Source organism: Phaethon lepturus, unplaced genomic scaffold (genome assembly GCF_000687285.1).
Source record: "Phaethon lepturus isolate BGI_N335 unplaced genomic scaffold, ASM68728v1 scaffold9688, whole genome shotgun sequence".
In the NCBI taxonomy this organism is placed as follows: Eukaryota; Metazoa; Chordata; class Aves; order Phaethontiformes; family Phaethontidae; genus Phaethon; species Phaethon lepturus.
In genome coordinates, this window is record NW_010555535.1 from 14,169 (window position 1) to 31,793 (window position 17,625).

General features: G+C 40.6%; 1 protein-coding gene across 1 annotated transcript; it reads left to right on the forward strand.

The window, feature by feature from the left end:
• The first annotated feature begins 2,199 nt into the window (after positions 1-2,199).
• On the forward strand, positions 2,200-8,884 carry LOC104624744 (cholesterol 7-alpha-monooxygenase). The gene is made up of 6 exons (XM_010292189.1): positions 2,200-2,309; positions 3,689-3,929; positions 4,602-5,215; positions 6,498-6,628; positions 7,539-7,714; positions 8,346-8,884. Exons 1-6 carry the CDS (start codon positions 2,227-2,229, stop codon positions 8,643-8,645), a joined length of 1,545 nt encoding a protein of 514 aa, XP_010290491.1. The 5' UTR covers positions 2,200-2,226; the 3' UTR covers positions 8,646-8,884.
• Positions 8,885-17,625: the final 8,741 nt, after the last annotated feature.

Below are 17,625 nucleotides of genomic sequence, written 5' to 3' on the forward strand. Positions count from 1 at the left end.
AAATACCATATCCAGAACATCAGGGCACCCAACTGGTGCTGCTGAAAAATTAAGGCAGCCTGGTGCTAGTGATATAAATGAAAGGAGATTCACACTTCCTGTCTGATGAATTTGGAGGAGTATCTGTGGCAGACAACGCTCCTGCTTACATTTATCACAAGGACATATGTCACAGGCTGCAGCCAGCTATAGTACTGGCTGGCTTTGGGTAGATTGGCCTGTTTAAGAAACGAGGGGAGATGATCTAGAACTATGAAGCACCTCAAACTGTGCAAGAGTGACTCTGACCTATCATAATAGTTATTTATCAAGGGTGCTGCCACATAAAGGTCTCTGAAATAGAAAAGAGGGGGCACATTTGATTTTCCTGAGAGAAAGAGCAATTGTTTAAGGCTGCCATGAAGCTCCTGTTCTTTGCCTGCATCTGGTTACACTTTTAGTACTATTATATATGTACAAATCAAAAAGAGAAAGAAGGTGGGCAGCTTGAGAGAGGTCACTCCTGTTGTGGCAGCAGGATGCCGTTTATAAATCATGTTATCATCGCACTGCAGTACAACTTCCCAAAAGCATGTAAAGAAACGGCAAGCATGACTGGCAGCTCTACGTAATGCAACACATGACAGATCGTGTGAGGAGCCATAGGTATCTGTTGCTTGTTAAATGTTACTCCTGTGTGTTAGACACAAAGCTGACAAAAGCTTCCAACTTTCTTGTTCAGCGTTGTTTGGACATAAAAAGGCTGAGACCTACACGTGCAATAAGAATTAGACACAAACATAATAAAATTATCATACTTGTTTAGGTTGAGGAGGTGATAGGATGTAGTCAAAGGTGACATCCAGAACTGAAACTTCTCATAATGGAAACAGGCAGGAAGTGGGAAAGCATGGATTTTATAAGGCAATTCTGTTATAACAGGCTAAATTCAGCTGATGAAAAGGCATTTTTTTCTAGGAATATAAAAGAAATGCCTGTGCTTAAATGGAAATGGGGTGAGGGACAGGATCTTGAGCTGACACAAAAGGACTTGACTTTTAGATTAAGTGAGGGCAAACCTCAATGCTGTAAAAAGAGTTTATTTCTTCAGTATAGCAACTTAAAGATTGCCTCAAATGTAATGGCATGTGCACAGAGTTACCCCGTCCCTCGCTGCCTTCCTTGGTTTGAAGCCAGGACAATATTCCCATCTGCCAGATTTGCAGCTCAATGCCTTCAGTTTAGTGTTCGATTTGGACAGCAAAATGGCCAAGTCTTTGCTGTTGTATCACACAGGTGGAAGGACACCAACAAAAACTGGTACAAAAGTGAGCCTGAAAAAGTGACTGAAAAACTAGAAACCACCTGTTTCTCTCTTAGAAACTTATAAGGCCCTGAATGACTACTGAGACATCACTATATGCTACCTGGGCTGCCTCCTCGGTGGCTCGATGCCAGGTGCCAGGAGGAAGCCAAAGTTTGAACTCTCACTAGTCAGCAACAGTGAAGGAAAAGGGTTTAATGGGCAAATAAAAGGTGATCCAAGGATAATGGAAAAACCCCCAAACCAGTATGGTTGCCTAATCCTCCTTTCTTCTCTCTCACGCTGCATTATAGAAAGCCCGCTTTTCCCTTTCTACCAGAGAAACGTTGTTGGAGGGAGTAAGCCCATGTCCGCAGCCGTCCCTTTCCCCACAGCCGAACCCCCGCCGTTCCCTCCCGCAGCGGCACACCGGAGCCAGGGCCCTCCGGGAGAAGGCGGGAGGGGGTGAGCCGGCTGGTGGCTGAAGGACGACATGAACTGCAGCCACCGGTTAGCCCGGACTGAATCCTCTGGACAGCCGTCAGTAGCCATTTCATATATTGCTAAACTTGAACTATAAACCGCAATTGGTAAATCTGCAGGATAAAGCACACCTGACAGACCTTCAAATTATCAGCTATTACAGCTGTTTGGTTACTTTGGATCCGCTCCTGGTATGTGACATCAGCACAAGGCCGTGTCCGCAACTGTCTACATCAATCCGGCGAACCTCTCTGCGGAAAGATGTCAGAGCTGAGGCAAAACAGGCTCTCTCCAGAAATGGTTAATCAATAGCTTGCTAGGTTGACTGAATGCCATCAGGTGCAGTGATGCACCTACTGTATATAAATCACGACCCGTCTTCTGTGTCATCCTCAGTCACCTCTCCTGCCATACTGGTGGTTACCAGTTTGCCACTGGGAAGTCTTCGGGCGTTACCAGAAATGTTCACAGCACCGTGGATCTGGGGAACAATGCTAATACTCTGCTGTGGGTTTTGGTTTCTTCTAGGGAGGAGGAGGAGGAGGTAAGGAATCTATCTGTAAATGCATCCCGGTGTACCTAGCCTTTCTTCCTGCCAAATATACTCTCTACATAATTAAAAGAAGTGTTATCTTGCGGCTATCAGATGGACAGATGCAGAATAGCATGGCAACACTGTAGTTTGGTCTTTCGAGAGATTTCTTTTACAATAGAATTTTTGTGGGGTGGCTTTTTAATAATAGTGTGGTAATGCCTAGACATAGCTGTAGATACAAATCTATGCATAAATGAGGTAATTAAAATTAGTTAAAATTAAAATATGAATATGCATGTTCTGATTTCCTAAAGTACTGGGCTATAGTTTTACCTGCACTGTAATCACAGCTAATACCTACTTATACCTAATTACAGTTTAACACCTACTTACAAATATATTCATATTATCAGTCTACCAGTCTACTAGTTACACAGTTTAATACAGATATTTATGTACCTTACTATGTCAAATACATATTCCTTCAAAGCATTTATCCTACTAGCACATTTACATAAGGAGCAAATAATTTGCTTACCCATTGTCCTTTTGGATTTTTCAGCAGTCATTTTCTTGGTTTAATTTTAAAAGTTTAATAAAAAAGGTGAAAATAGTTAACTTCAGATAATAGCCATCAGGAATTTACTAGAAAAGCTAAGTATTATCTGAAAGTTATTTTAGCAGCTATGGTGTCCTTATGCAGGAAAGTAGTTTTCTGACTGAGCATAAAAAGTAGCATTTAAGTATATGTGCTTAATGACACTTTGCCTGAAAGACTAACTCTTCTGCTTATTGAAGATCATGGCAAAATTCCCACTATTTTCAGCAGGCTCTGGTCCAAATGGGATATGCCAATAATAACAAGCTTTCTTGTTATTGAAATTTAATAATAATAGAAATTAAATAACAATTTCTTGTTATTTCTTTCTTGGCAACTAACACTCAAGAGGCTATTCCCCTTGGTATTCAAATTGAATTATGAATACCGTTGTATCAGACAGTATTAGTGGGATGGATGATTCACTTATGGGACAATTATGCAATTGTGCATGTTAGGTAGTGGCAACAAAGTTGCATTGAAACAAGTTAAAAGCATACTCTTGATCTAGGGAAAAGAAAAATGATATAATCAAACTGTTTTATTCTGCTCATCGTAATACAGGCTGTTAGAGTTATTCTTTCTTGTATGCCATAGACCTCACAATAGGTTTACTGCTTAAAGGGGAGAAAATTATTTGTCAATGTATTATTTGTTTGGGTTGGGGTTTTTTTCCCCACATTTTTTCACATTACAAAAAGCCTAGCATCGTCATTTTACTTCCCTGCTAGTCCTGGAGGAGAGATCTTTACGCATACTTCTAAATCCAGCTTTTGTTTGTGTTTTGTAGGCGACAAGGTGAGCCGCCACTTGAAAATGGGTTCCTCCCGTACCTGGGCTGTGCCTTGCAGTTCAGCACCAACCCCCTTGAATTCCTCAGAGAAAAACAGAAGAAGTATGGCCACATTTTCACTTGCCGAGTAGCAGGGAAATACATTCATTTCCTCACTGACCCTTTTTCATACCATGCATTGATACGCCAGGGAAAACACTTGGACTGGAAAAAGTTCCATTTTGCTGCTTCTGCCAAGGTACCACTTTAAAAATGGTTTTAATGTCTAACATGCAAAGTATCTGCTGGCGGGACAAACATACCCTGTTAATCGCTATAGCATAACTATGCCTCTGAAATATAATTGGGTTGACATTTCTGCACTTCCATTGGTTTAAAACATTGGGGTCTTTTTTTCCCTGTCCTTAATGGAAAGGAAATTTGCAGTGATTTGGATGGTCCGATTTGGATTGTCCAAGAGTGACATTATTTAGGGATGCAGCATCCCAAATGGCTAACGTAGAAATACAATTAGCACCATCTGCAAAATGTTCATACAGCTGGCTGCAGCTGAAATCTTCTTCAGGAGGCACTATAGAAGAATTGGTCCTAATGCCTTAAAAAAATGATGCAACACAGGAGGAGCTCAGCCAAACTCTTACTGATGTAAGCAAAAAGTCTCCTGTTGATGTCAATGGGAGTTGAATGAAGGTCTAGGTAACCATGTGCATTTATTTGTACGCATCTATTCGAATCTATTTTCATTTGCCTACTTAACTGCTATGGTTCACTGAGAAAGTATCGGGTTTGGTATTAATAGCTTCCCTCTAGTAAGCTACGAAGTTACACTTTGGCTTTAATTTCTGTTAGACTTTATCATCAAAACTATGGCAGGCCTGATTTATCATGCATACAATTTATTTTGTGACAGGCTTTTGGGCATGGTAGCATTGACCCAGCAGAAGGAAACACCACTGAAAATTTTCATCAGACTTTCATTAGAACCCTTCAAGGTAATGCCCTAGATGCCCTCATTGAAGCAATGATGGAAAACCTACAATACGTCATGTTGCAGTCAAGAACATCTAAACTTCAGTCTAATGCCTGGGTGACAGAAGGACTTTATACGTTTTGTTGCCAAGTGATGTTCGAGTCTGGCTTTTTAACACTTTTTGGTAAAGAATTTAATTCAAATCACGACAAAAATCTGTCATCAAAGCAGGAAACTGAGAGAGCTCATATACTAAATGCCCTCGAAAACTTCAAGGAATTTGATAAAATCTTCCCAGCCCTCGTGGCAGGACTGCCTATCCACCTCTTCAAGAGTGCCCACAGCGCACGTGAGAAGCTGGGAGAGGCACTCCTCCACAAGAACCTCCTGAAGAGGGACAACCTCTCTGAGATTGTCACCCTCCGCATGTTTCTGAATGACACTCTGTCAACCTTCGATGACATGGAAAAAGCGAAGACCCATGTGGCATTGCTCTGGGCCTCACAAGCCAACACTATTCCTGCCACGTTTTGGAGCTTGTTCTATCTCCTTAAGTAAGTCCCAATGCTTCTTGTTTCCAAACAAGAAAAATGTTTATTTTTCAGAAACCAGTTCATTAATACAGGCAAAATCCACTGCTTGATACCTCATCAGTGTCAAAAAGCTTACTGATTACAACAGAAGTGACACATTGTTCTGGACTTCCACAGAAACCCTCTTCACATCTCTGAGACCAAGTAATGCTACCACAGAGCAATTCTGTAGATTTTTTTTTAAAAACAACACTCCAGGGCAATGCTACACTTTGTAAAGAAAGCTTTGGAGTAAATCTGTATGATATGACATTAAAACTGCTGGCTGCAGTCAGAACATTAATTGTACTGAAGGCTCCCAATGTAATCAGACATTTTTAGACCTTCTCACTAGCACAGGCAAAATGAGCTTTAACTTCATTATTGTTTTCACAGATACTTAACAGAAAATAGTTCATACATTGATAGATCCTACTGAGCTTGTTACTTGTGAGAGGAGTGCACAGTTCAGATAATACTATCAAACGTCCATTTTAGAGTGGGCCTCTGTGGAGTATAATCTACCTCAACATGACCAAATCTTAAGTGTCTATCTAAATTGCTAATTTTTTGATTTAGCCAGGGGCTTGCACCCTCATAATCTACCTGCCAATGCTAATATCTGAGGTTCTTTAGTACTTCTCACTCCAAGAATGCATTGGCTTTAGGTCTTCTGGCCTTGGAGTCTTTTAACACCCTGATTAATTGTGCCTTCATCAAGACACTATTGCATGATGTATTATCTATAGGTATTTCACCATAGCTCATATATTCTGTGTCTGTAAGAAAGTCTAGACAGTGAAGGATACTATATGGACTTTTAGTATTAGGAAAATTCTTTTCAGCTACACAGAATATTGCCACATAACAGGACATCATCCAGGATAAGTGATGTTATAAAACTGATCTATGATCCTGTTCCTAAACTTTCTACCCGCAGTGGGGCTATTTCCTAATCTACAACTGATTGTTTTATTTCTTATTCTTGGCATTGCTTTTTAGTGACATTACTGTTTACTACCTCAGTTATGCACATCAGTTCTGTCCCACTTGTCATTGGAGGGGTTCTTTTCCATTTCTTGAAGCTGTTGTACCTTTACTAAGACACAAAAAAGTGTAGTTGCAGCATTTTGCTGCAACATTTTCATTTTAGAAGGTTGTACTTGTCAGCTAACAAACTATTTTAGTCAGGAAGAAAGTTAACGGCAAAACCCCTTTTTAAAGCATTTCGAAGTGTAAAATTATGTTATTCTTTTGATCTTAGGAGTCCAGAAGCAATGACAGCTGCTACCAAAGAAGTGCGAAGTGTTTTGGAAAGCGCTGGACAGAAGATCAGCTTAGATGGCAAACATATTTCCTTGAACCGAAAACAGCTGGATAATATGCCAGTACTAGGTATGATTATTTTATGCAAGAGTACCTGAAATCTCCCCACAATTTTCAGTCTTCTATTTGTTACTGTATAAATGCTTGCTATGGAATTACTATGCAATTAGCCAACAAACTAGAACAAAAACCTATATGTTCCTTAGCAATAGCCAACACAGTCAGTCTTCCCAATGTCCTAGGTGGTACCGAGAGCATCAAAATTCACATGGATAGCACTTTTTTGTGAGTAATGGCGTGTCTCAATACAGCTACATAACATAGTATTGGAGACCCATGGATAATTCAGAACATTTTGTTTAGTAATGACTTTAGATGAAATAAAAGGATGTTGCCAAATTTTATATCCTAGTGCTTATGATGTGAAGCAGTATCTTCTAATACCATTACTTAATATTCTTAGTATTTTTCAAATCATAGGCACATTCTTCAAAAGTGTCCAAGTTACAGGAAGTAGTTTTGAAAATGTCACCCTTTAACTACTGTTGCTTTCTTTCTTTCTTTTTTTAATTTGCTTATATTGAAGCAAAAAACCTGCAAGTTACTTTTTATAAGTATGGGTTTCTATGCATCACCTCAAAGTTTCAGGAAATCTTGATCACTGTTTCTTTTTCTTGTTATGCTTCTGGTTTTGACTGTTTTGTTCTTTATCTCAGAGTGAAAAAGCTCACTTTCAAATATTCTGTTGCTTCAACTAGAAGTATTTTTCTTGGGGAAAGCGGATTATGTTCTCAGTGTTATCTGCAGAAGGGATAATAATGCTAAAAAGAAACGAGAAAGATACTTTCTTAGGCATTTAGAAAGTTATTGTTATAGTATTTCTTCTAATAAATGCAGGGTTCGATAATGGGTTTGAAATAGTCCAAAATGTATATGCATACTATTTCCATGGCAATAGTTCCTTTTCTTCTCCCTACAGACAGTGTCATCAAGGAGGCAATGAGGCTATCGAGTGCATCCATGACTTTCCGAGTTGCCAAGGAGGATTTCACTTTGCACTTAGAGAACAATTTTTACAACATTCGCAGTGATGATATTGTAGCTCTTTATCCTCAACTGTTGCATTTTGATCCAGAAATCTATGCTGATCCCTTAGTAAGTATTTATCAAGGTGCATTAAACTCTGAGCTCTAGCAGAAGCTAACGTGCCTTTAAATACAACATTTACCAGGGGTGCCCCATGGCTGTTTTCTATTGTACTCCAGACAGTCTGTTCTTACACCTTGAGACGTAACGACAGGCAAGAAAAAGAATAAAGTCAGTGCAAGCACTACCTGTAAAACATATTTTAGTGTAACCAAAAAGTGGCTGCCAGGCCAAGAGAGCCTTCTGCTTACTGCCTTCCTCCGTGAGGAAACGTCACCACTGGGGAGGGGGGGGTGAGGGAGGACAAGGGTAAGGATAATATTTTCCCAGAGGCACAGAATGAGGGGTGAGGGGTGTTCCAGTTCTGCTGCATGAGCAAGGATGCAGGTTATAATCCTTCTTTTAAGAGGTCAGAAAACAAAAGGAGTCTTCTCAGCAAAGAACCTGGGATTATGTCCTACACACCAGAACTTCTCAGGGGCTGCCCTCTCCAAAACAGCGCCATGGGGCCTGGCGCTACTGTACAATGCTTCCTGCTAGAAGCTCTTCTTTCCCAGCCTGCATTTTGTGTCTTAATGGCATTATCTAGTCTTTGGAGGTATTCAAGTGTCAAGTAACTCTTTTGTGGCTTTTATTACAGACATTCAAATATGATCGCTTTCTCAATGAGAACGGAGAAGAAAAGACTGACTTCTACCGCAACGGTCGCAAGTTAAAGTACTACTATATGCCATTTGGAACAGGCATAGCAAAATGCCCTGGCAGGTTATTTGCTGTCCATGAAATTAAGCAATTTTTGGCTTTGATATTTTCATATTTTGAGATAGAGCTTGTGGACAATAATGTGGAATGTCCTCCTTTAGATCAATCCCGTGCAGGACTGGGTATTTTGCAACCAGCCAATGACATTGATTTCAGGTATAAATTGAAATGTCTATGAATATATATTTTATATTATACATATAAACTATGTACTATATAAATACACTATACTTTATACCCATTTTATGTATTTATGCAAATGAGATGTTGCAAGTCTGGGGGAAAATCTATATGAAGATGCTAATTCGTAAGTCTAATGGAAAATGCATAATGTATACCATTACGGTACCAGCACACAGTGGGTTTAATGCACTGTGTTGATACAAATGTTTCCCCTTTTACCAATCATTTTGAAATTCAAGTTAAGATTCTGAATTGTGCATGTAGAGTAGTTTTTTTTTGTTTTTCTGTCAGCAAATACTTTCCTAGAGTTAGTTAGAATTTCATCAGTTAATCCAAAATAATTGTCAAAATTCAACTACAGTTGTTCTTTTTGTTACAGTTGTTATAATTGAAATGTTGGGGATGGTGGTTCTCCCCACAGGTGAAATAAATAAAAATTCTGTTGTATAAAGGCAGATTCGCTGTGGGGAGGGGAGAGTTTCCTGGGGAAGTCCCTTTATGGTTTTACGAAAAACTAGAAAAAGACTTGAAGAAAATCTACAAAAATGTTCACGTTCTAGTGAAACTGCAAAACTTGTATTATATTCATTGTAATATACTTCTTTTCAGAAAGTTGTAACTGTATTAAAATAAATTATATTGGCTGAACAAAATGCATCTCTAGACTGTTTGACATCTTAATGCCTTAACATTCTCAAAGATTTACACCAAAGCCACCTAAGCCAGCTTTAAACTAGCCACCTCAAATGCCAATATAGAGATAGATAGCCACCCTATATTCACCAGTGGTTCTGGTTAGATTTTGCACCATTCTCTGAACTCAGTATTTCCATAAGCCTCCATCGGTCATACTCCTTAAGTCTTCCTAGTCTAAAACCATTAAAGTTATCATGGGTAGTATGCCCACACATTTCACTTTTAGTGGTGGCATGTCCATAAGAACAATTGTTCCAGGTATAATATAATTTGGTTCTCTGTAACATCCCCGTCTTTTTCTGCTGCAAATGATAGATGGATAGATGTCACAAAACTCCATTTTTAATGAAACATCTTCAGGCTGAAAGAGATAGCTCTCTTATCATCTGCCAAAGAAAAGAACAAATGTACTTAGAATATTGTTGTTATCCTGTTTTTGTATGTTTCTAAGGACTTACAGTCTGACATTTTGTCCTTGACTCAAAAGCAAGCTTCATCACAGAAATGAGATATAGGACTATGAGATTTTTTCAAATTTCACATTCTGGCAAGATATCCAGTCTAGCTGACAGAGCTCTTCCTAAACATGGAATTTTGGATTGAGTCCTAGAACTGCTTTAAATTACGTATCTGTTTCTCTTTTCACTATCCACTGTGCTAAATATTCAAAGGTAAATAAAAAGATTCTGTAGTCTGTGATTATTTATTACCTGTGTGTTTTCTTTGTAATTTTATTTAATCTTTTTTCATTTTCAAAGGAGAACAGATTCAATTGAACCAATTCATTGCCATCCGCAATATGTATAATATTACTATTATGTATAACACAAGTAGTTTTGAATTACTACTTCAGTTTTCTTGGTAAGGAAGTATCCAGTCTTTAGGTACAGCTTGTTTTCATTCTTCTGTCAATTATATTTTTTATGATTTATATAAATTATAGCACATTCAATGTAAGTTAGCACTGACCCAGAACACATGAAAGCCCGATATTATCATAATTACATGTACCCTGGCACATATTATTACCATTAGAGTATCTATTGCCCCCTTCTTAAACAAATCTTGCTTAAAACAACAATTTTTGAGGGTAGCAAGGCTATGTGATGCTTTAAGCAAAATACTCTTCCTTGGTGAAAAGGAATTCAACATAGAATTATAACAGCAGATAACAAAAGATAAGAAGATGACTGCTAAACTAATTCTAGGTTCCCTGGAATATTAAGCCTTCTTTTACATCCTCTTGTCTCCTTCAAACTGACTGCTCCAGACTGCCCTGACTGTGGTTTAATATTTTCTTTCAGCTCCCTTGGTCTATGAGAAATTGAAGTATTCAGTAGCTCCTAGAGCTGATCTGACTTTCAGCTACCCAAGGAATACCAACAGTAGAGAACTGAGGGGAAGGCAAAAACACTGCAGGATTCACCCCACGGGTTAAAATCAAGTTCTGAACATAATGAGGAGGCTACTGGCTTTATTCCCAAGTGTCAAAGCTCTCAGAGATGGCACAGGAGATACAAAAGCCAGCGTCTCCATGTTTGCATTGACTGCTTGGCACTTCTTCCTCCTTCCCCTGCTGTGTGATAATCCTGGTCTACTGTAATTACGTACTCAGGGCTTTGCTTGACTGGCCCGATCTCATTACCCAGTCTTCCCCGCTATGCCAGCAGTGTATGCGTTAGGTCAGGTGCCTGTTTTCTTCCCTGGGACTCTGAAACCCACTCTTCCCTCAACTTCTGAATCTTCCCCTTGTTATATTCCTTTTTCATTCCTTCTGGATACTTGCCAGATGGGCAGATGTACAGAGAATATTGGGAAAGGTACTGGTGTGGCCTCTCTGGTCCTTCAATCCCTTCACAGAGAATTCAGCATTTTAACTAGAAGTTCAGCTATGGGGAACCATGCCACATTTTTCATTGCAGCAGGTGTATAGGGAAAAGCTTCAGTTTCTGTCTGAGGTTTATTATTTTTTTTTCAGTGAGGATTAGATCAATCTTCAATGTTCCGAATGTACCATATAAATGCTACACATACATTAGGTTTTGTCTATAGCCTTCAGCCAATTTTGCACCAAGAAAATGAAGAGGAAGCAAATAAAAATTGTGAAGTTCTGTCAGGCTGGACTGCTATTTACAAATTTATGTTTGGCTTTGAAGTCACTGCTAAAATTGCTGACATTCTAGAACAAAAAGTGCTTCATTGCAACTTGCATAAAAACTTACAAATTTCTACTGTAAATAATTTAAATTTAATAATTAATCTAATAAAATAATTAAACAAATAAATAACTAAATAAATTTAATTAAATAATTTAAAAACATAATACATATTGATGCACATGATGAACAACTTTGTTTTAAAAATTATTTAATTCCATATGCAAAGTACAAAATTTCTTTTTCAAAGAAATCTTAATAAAACCAAGTCCAATGGAAAAGAGTTATATTCCTGCTAGGGCAGATATGACTAAGGAATGGCCAGAACTCCGAAACGTTCATGCAACACAATTATCTTGTAACAATAACATACTTTTAAACGTCTAGCTTTAGTACACCTCACATGGCTCTCCTGGAGCGCTAATTCAAAGGTTTCCTAAGCGAGACCACTCCCAGGCTAACAAACCACAGCAGAGGCAGGCACCAGGGTCCATATCCATCCCACTCAAGTCCAACGCCTTAACTGCAGAGCCACTGTAAATTGGCAGAAGCCAGCACTGTTGCCAGACTGTACACAGAGTCCTTCAGGGGTGGTTCAGGTGCTCCTGTCGAAACTCCCGTGGGAGCGTGGCCCTCGCCACTCAGCCTCCATCACTCTTCTGTTGCTGGGCTAGCAATTCTCCATGGACTGCTGGACTCATAACCTGTGGATTGATACTCAGTGTATAACATAACAGAGGCGACCAGCTGTTTTTGCCCAGTTCGGAACTCATGTAACTCAAGGAGTTTATCAGCATGCCTTCAGAGGACTTTGTGAAGCAATGCTACTTTCTAATGTTGAGCTAGCATTATGCAGCTGAAAAGAACCAGTATAACCTCCTGAGCACTCTTCCACTTTGTGACAAAGGACATACAGATGAACAGTTTGAACAGTTTTGGACAGGGATTTCTTCTTCTTTTTTTTTTTTTTTATATTGGGCTATATACAAGTATTTTGGTTTGCTGCCATGGCTGCTAACTTTCTAACTTCAGTTAAACCCCTGTTATGAGGGTCACACAGATGCAAGTGAGGGGAGAAATGAGTACAAAGTCTGTGGCTGCTTTGCCTCAGCTAATGTAATCAAATACTTCAGCAATCGATAGTCATCTGCCTTGCCAGGGTCATGGACACCGCAAGGTTATAACAGGGCAATTCTCTGCTGCCTCGCCTAATAGCAATACTTTTTTGTAAGATAGGAGACAAAAAACGTAAGATTAAAGACCGTAAGAGCAATTAAAAAAACACTGGGCAGATCCAGGCTAGTGGGAAGGAGGCAGCCTACACCATGGGTTGTGTAGTTCACATTACATACTTACTAGGTAAAATGCATAAAGAGATATGGGCAGAAGGGAGCAAAGACTCCACCTCCTAGGTGAGAACCCTAACCATTAGGTTAGGTCAGACATCCACCCTCTTCTCAAGGCATCTCCAGTCTGTCTTCTCTGAAAAATGGAACAGATTCAACAGAACAATTTGCATGACTCCCTGACGGTACCCTTATAGCTAAAGTGCTTTCTTAGCTAAGAAAAGATTCAATTTCAACATGGGATTGAAGTCCCTGTGGTAGAGGAGGGAATTGAGTCCAGTCTCTCCCACACCCTAAGGGACAACTGTAACCTCATGGTTATCCTGTAAAGGGTGAGTAAGAGCAAGTGGTAGATCCTGAAGGAGGCACAAGCACATTATAGACTAGGCACACCAAGCAGTTTAAGTGCTCAAGCATTTTTGGACCCAGATGAGCTCTGCATGGGGCCAGCCAGGTGCCTCTGCACAGTGATCTTGGGATTAGGAGCAAGACACAGGCAGTTGAGTGAGAGCAGGTAGCTCGTAACTCAGCCAAAGGAGGCATTTTCATTGAGCAGATGGAATCTAGGCAGTGAAAATGTTTTACCTTTTTCAGGCTAAAAGAAAACTTTACCTCATCATGGAGTTCTTGGAGGTAACGTGATGACCTTACTAATGAAACAAGACACCTTATCAGAAAACAAGACAGTTTTACATTTCTGAAACCATGCTGGCTGTAGCTGTTGTTCACCAGCTGGGACTCATCCACAGAGAAACTACCTCAGAGAAGCTTTGGCTGGATGTTAAAGGTCATGTAAAACTACCCTGAGCAGAGTCATATGCCTCCAGCTTCCTTCCAGCAACACAAGCATGAAGCAGCAGTGGCAGGCTTGGGAGCAGGAGGATGCAGTGTGAAGGGGGTTCTCAGTGGCTGGGATCTGGCCCTTGTGAGCTGCAGCACACTGTTGATTTTCTCAAGGTTAAGGTTCAGCCTGGAACTGCTTGACAGGATGAAGCTAAAACCACCCTAGCCAAATTTTAAAAGGAAGAAGCTGCCACTGCATTGTGTGGTGACTTGATCTGCAAGGCTTGCTTTGAGGAGCTCCCCAATGGCAGAGGGAGAGGACCTCCTGGTCTATGGATCCTGATGGGCTGAGGGTCAAAGCTGCATGCAAAGTGCTGCTCTTAGCCAAAGCTACAGCACTTCTGGGCTCAAACAGAAGCAGAACTGTAGGCACCTAGTAGCAGAGCTGCCACAAAGTTCAGGCAGCCACTCTTCAACTTGTCAACAGTGGTTTTAATGACTGGGTTTTGAACAAAGATTTTCAAGGTCTACCTAAAGTTCTTAAATTGGTTTTGTATTTTACTGTAGAAATACCAGGATAAACTACTGTTTATATTATAAGACTTTTCATGCAAGTTTCTGAAGGAAAAAAAAAGAGGAAGCAAAAAGAGGAAGAGTCATGGGATGTTCTTTCTGAAAGCATGAACTAAATTTTAGTGATAATTATAGCTTAGTTGTCAATAGAGTGCTTCAAAGTATATTGTCTATTTTTATGTTTATTTCTTTAGGAAAAATTCTTTACTGAGAGAGTGGTCAAATATTGGAACAGGCTGCCCAAGGAGGTGGTGGAGTCACCACCACTGGAAGTGTTCAAAAAACATGTGGATGTGGCGCTTCAGGACATGGTTTAGGGGACATGGTGGCGCTGGATTAATGGTTGGACTTGATGATCTTAAAGGTCCTTTCCAATCTTAATGATTCTGTGGTCTTGGTGTAAATGGATAGTTGTAGCAGCACAGATGGGTATTTGCCATTTATGAACTGCAGATTGCTACAGTTGCGTGTCAGTAGCCTGAAGATAGGGCCAAGATCTGCTCTCCTTTACACCACATAAGGTCAACACAGTTAAAGAGCACACAGAGAGGGCTTGATCATAATTATGCTTACAGTTTGTCCTTCTTTAGCTAGCTTCATAGAGGAGGCTTGGTGGTAAAAGCAGTCATTGCCTCATAATAACCTTAGAATTAAAGAATAAAAAGGTTACATACTATTAAATGGACTGCTATCAATGTAAATACGCAGCTTGCTAACTGTTATTGACTTTAGTTTCTTTTCTGCCAACACAGACAACTCTGTGGGACGCACTTCAAATCAAATGATCTTCAGTGGTCCATGTGTTATGAAAGGAGAGAGAGGTCACTTCAGAGCAATTCACTAAAGAGCCACAGATTTTTAAAACGAGAAGTTCATTTAACCTGCAGACTCTGCTGTCTTTTTAAGGATAACAGTAATTTCTGAAATTCATCTCATCAGATAGCAGGATTCCATACAGATTTTGAAAGATTAAAACACCTTGGCTGACTGAATCACTCTTGTTTTGAGAACTCTTCAGTGTGAGGAACCATGTAATTATTTCTCAGTAACATTTGTGTAATAGTTGATTGGAAAGGGATTAGATGTCTCACAGTCTCCAGCAACTACAGATTTGAGACATACAAACATCCACCAGAACATCATTAAGGACCATAGGCTGGAAAAGGTCAGGCTAGAGGTCCACTTCACCCCAGGTATAGCAAAAGGTCCAATTTACGCCGGAGGACAGCAAGCACAAACGGACCTTCCTTGGGTTCCATGTACAGCTCCTAAGTAATGGACTTGCTCCCAGAAGTGCTCAACCTGCAAGTGCTCAGCACTTTTGAAGAAAGCAACAGCTTTCCTGTCAGGTTCTGGAGGGCTTTGGGAGGCCTCCGACCTCACATTAGCTGCTGGTGAACACCCCGCGCGAAGCGCTCGCTGGCGGGAGCGCGGGGCCCGCTCCTCGCCACCCCTGACGCGCCTGTGCCAGCTGCACTGCGGCCCGCCTCACCTTTCGCTTGGTTTAGAGAGGTCGGTGCCAGCTCCCCTGTCTCTTCTCAGCCCGTGCTCCATACGGATGTCTGGCCTACACCGCATGGAGCGCCTCAAAAGGTAAATCAGAGCCTGCAAGAGAATCGTGGAAAGAGATGAACATTTGGTGCCTGCAAAAGCTTTATCACTCACCACCACAAACTTGCTTGACTGGGTTGAAGCAACCTCAAAGGGTTGCGTCAGCGGGCGAGAGGAGACCTGGGCCTCGCTGACCAACTGTGACCTCAGCTCTGCTCCCTTCTTTAATGATAATTGCTCCTCATTGCTGAGGGAAAGACTTCCTCTCTGATTTACGCGGCATTTCAGCTTGACTGCTCTGCCCAAGTAAGCGAGGCCTCAGGAAAGGCAAACAGTCAAGGGGGGGCTTTCTAAAAAGACATCCTCCACATTGAACTGACTATTTCATGGCTATCTTATTTCCTAGATGTAAGAACTTGGAATAAGGAATAACATCCTTATGAGGATTAAAAAGCTGATGTTAAAAATGACAGGGGGAACCAAAATGATGCAAGCAACAGCCAATTATACGGGTTCTCTTAACTGCGCCTCATCCTCTTGGTAATTTAGCTTCTTACAGGTATTATTTAGACACAGCAAACCTGTGTGAACAGACCAAAATAACTGTTGCCCACTGCAGTTGTGTGTCTGGAGTTAGAAGAGGTTCTCCTATGTCTGTAAAGAGGCTATAGTCAAAGGACTTTTCCTGAAATCTGATGATACGATAAAATATTAAGAATTCTGCAGAATCTACAGAAACCACAACTAGATGCTATGAGTGCCGGATACAGATATAGAGATATGCTGCACTGCAGAGCTACCTGCAGATAGCTGACAGTAGGTTCCTAGTGGAGGCATTGCAATGCCAGAAGGTAGATGCCTGGCTGCAATTCAGAAGACCCAAGCTAACTGCTGAGGCTCCTGGCACAGGCAGAGCAGAGGCGAGGGCTGAAGGGCCAGCCCCATCTTGCCCCATGACTGGTTTCTAAAGCTAAATGATGGCACAAGTTATATGCTTATTCCTTGGCCTCCCTGCTAAGAACATTTTTACGATTGTTATTTATTGATATTATTTTCACACAGATCAGGACTTTGTTGTAAGAATTATACAAACACAGAACAAACCCACCATGCTTCTCCCAAGGATGTCACAATCTAAGAAGAAGACAAGGTGAAAAACATCCATCTAGAGCAGGGCAAGGCAACAATGAGGCAGCATCGCCAGCATACCAGCTAGCGGTCTGAAGAGACCAACAGGTTGGTTAATGTCAAGTTTATCACTGACACTAAAGCACCTTGATCTGCTCAGATCTGAAACATGAGAACTAGACAGTTAATACCAGATGACAGATAGGTGAGAATTAAGCTGTGAAGTTCCTTGAAAGTGAAAAAAGACCAGTTTATCTTTGGTGCGATAAAGGACGCAGGAGAAGGTGGCAAGAGAGGAGGGAGCACAGTATAGATGAACAACCTTTGCAGCAAAAATACGAACGGATATAGTAATACAGCAGAGCACTAGAAAATTGCTACAGTGCAAGAAAGGAGCACTTGGATGAATGTTTTGTTAGGACAATGGCTAGAACGTACAGCAGTTATGCAGAAGCCAAGAGGGACCATTTTAAGAGGATTACCCCTTACTGTGACAGAGATTGCTGATGGGTGACCAAGGGTGAGGATGAGGTACTGTTTTTGAGACTTGACCTGGCTAAAGACATTAGGAAGCAGTGTCACTTGAGTGAAGCAGGTGTAAATTCAATTGATGGGAAGCCAGAACAGCACTTAAAAGCCGTACTCCAGAACGTGATTTTAAATAATATGTTCAGGAAGCTTAGAAGCAAGAAAGGAACATGGCAGGATCACCACTGAAGTAAGCTTGCAATAGGAAACAAAA

Coding starts and splice junctions, on each gene's coding strand:
- LOC104624744 (XM_010292189.1), top strand. CDS start 2,227: ATGTTCACAGCACCGTGGATCTGGGGAACAATGCTAATACTCTGCTGT. Junction 2,310..3,688: donor CTAGGGAGGAGGAGGAGGAG/GTAAGGAATCTA, acceptor TGTGTTTTGTAG/GCGACAAGGTGAGCCGCCAC. Junction 3,930..4,601: donor ATTTTGCTGCTTCTGCCAAG/GTACCACTTTAA, acceptor ATTTTGTGACAG/GCTTTTGGGCATGGTAGCAT.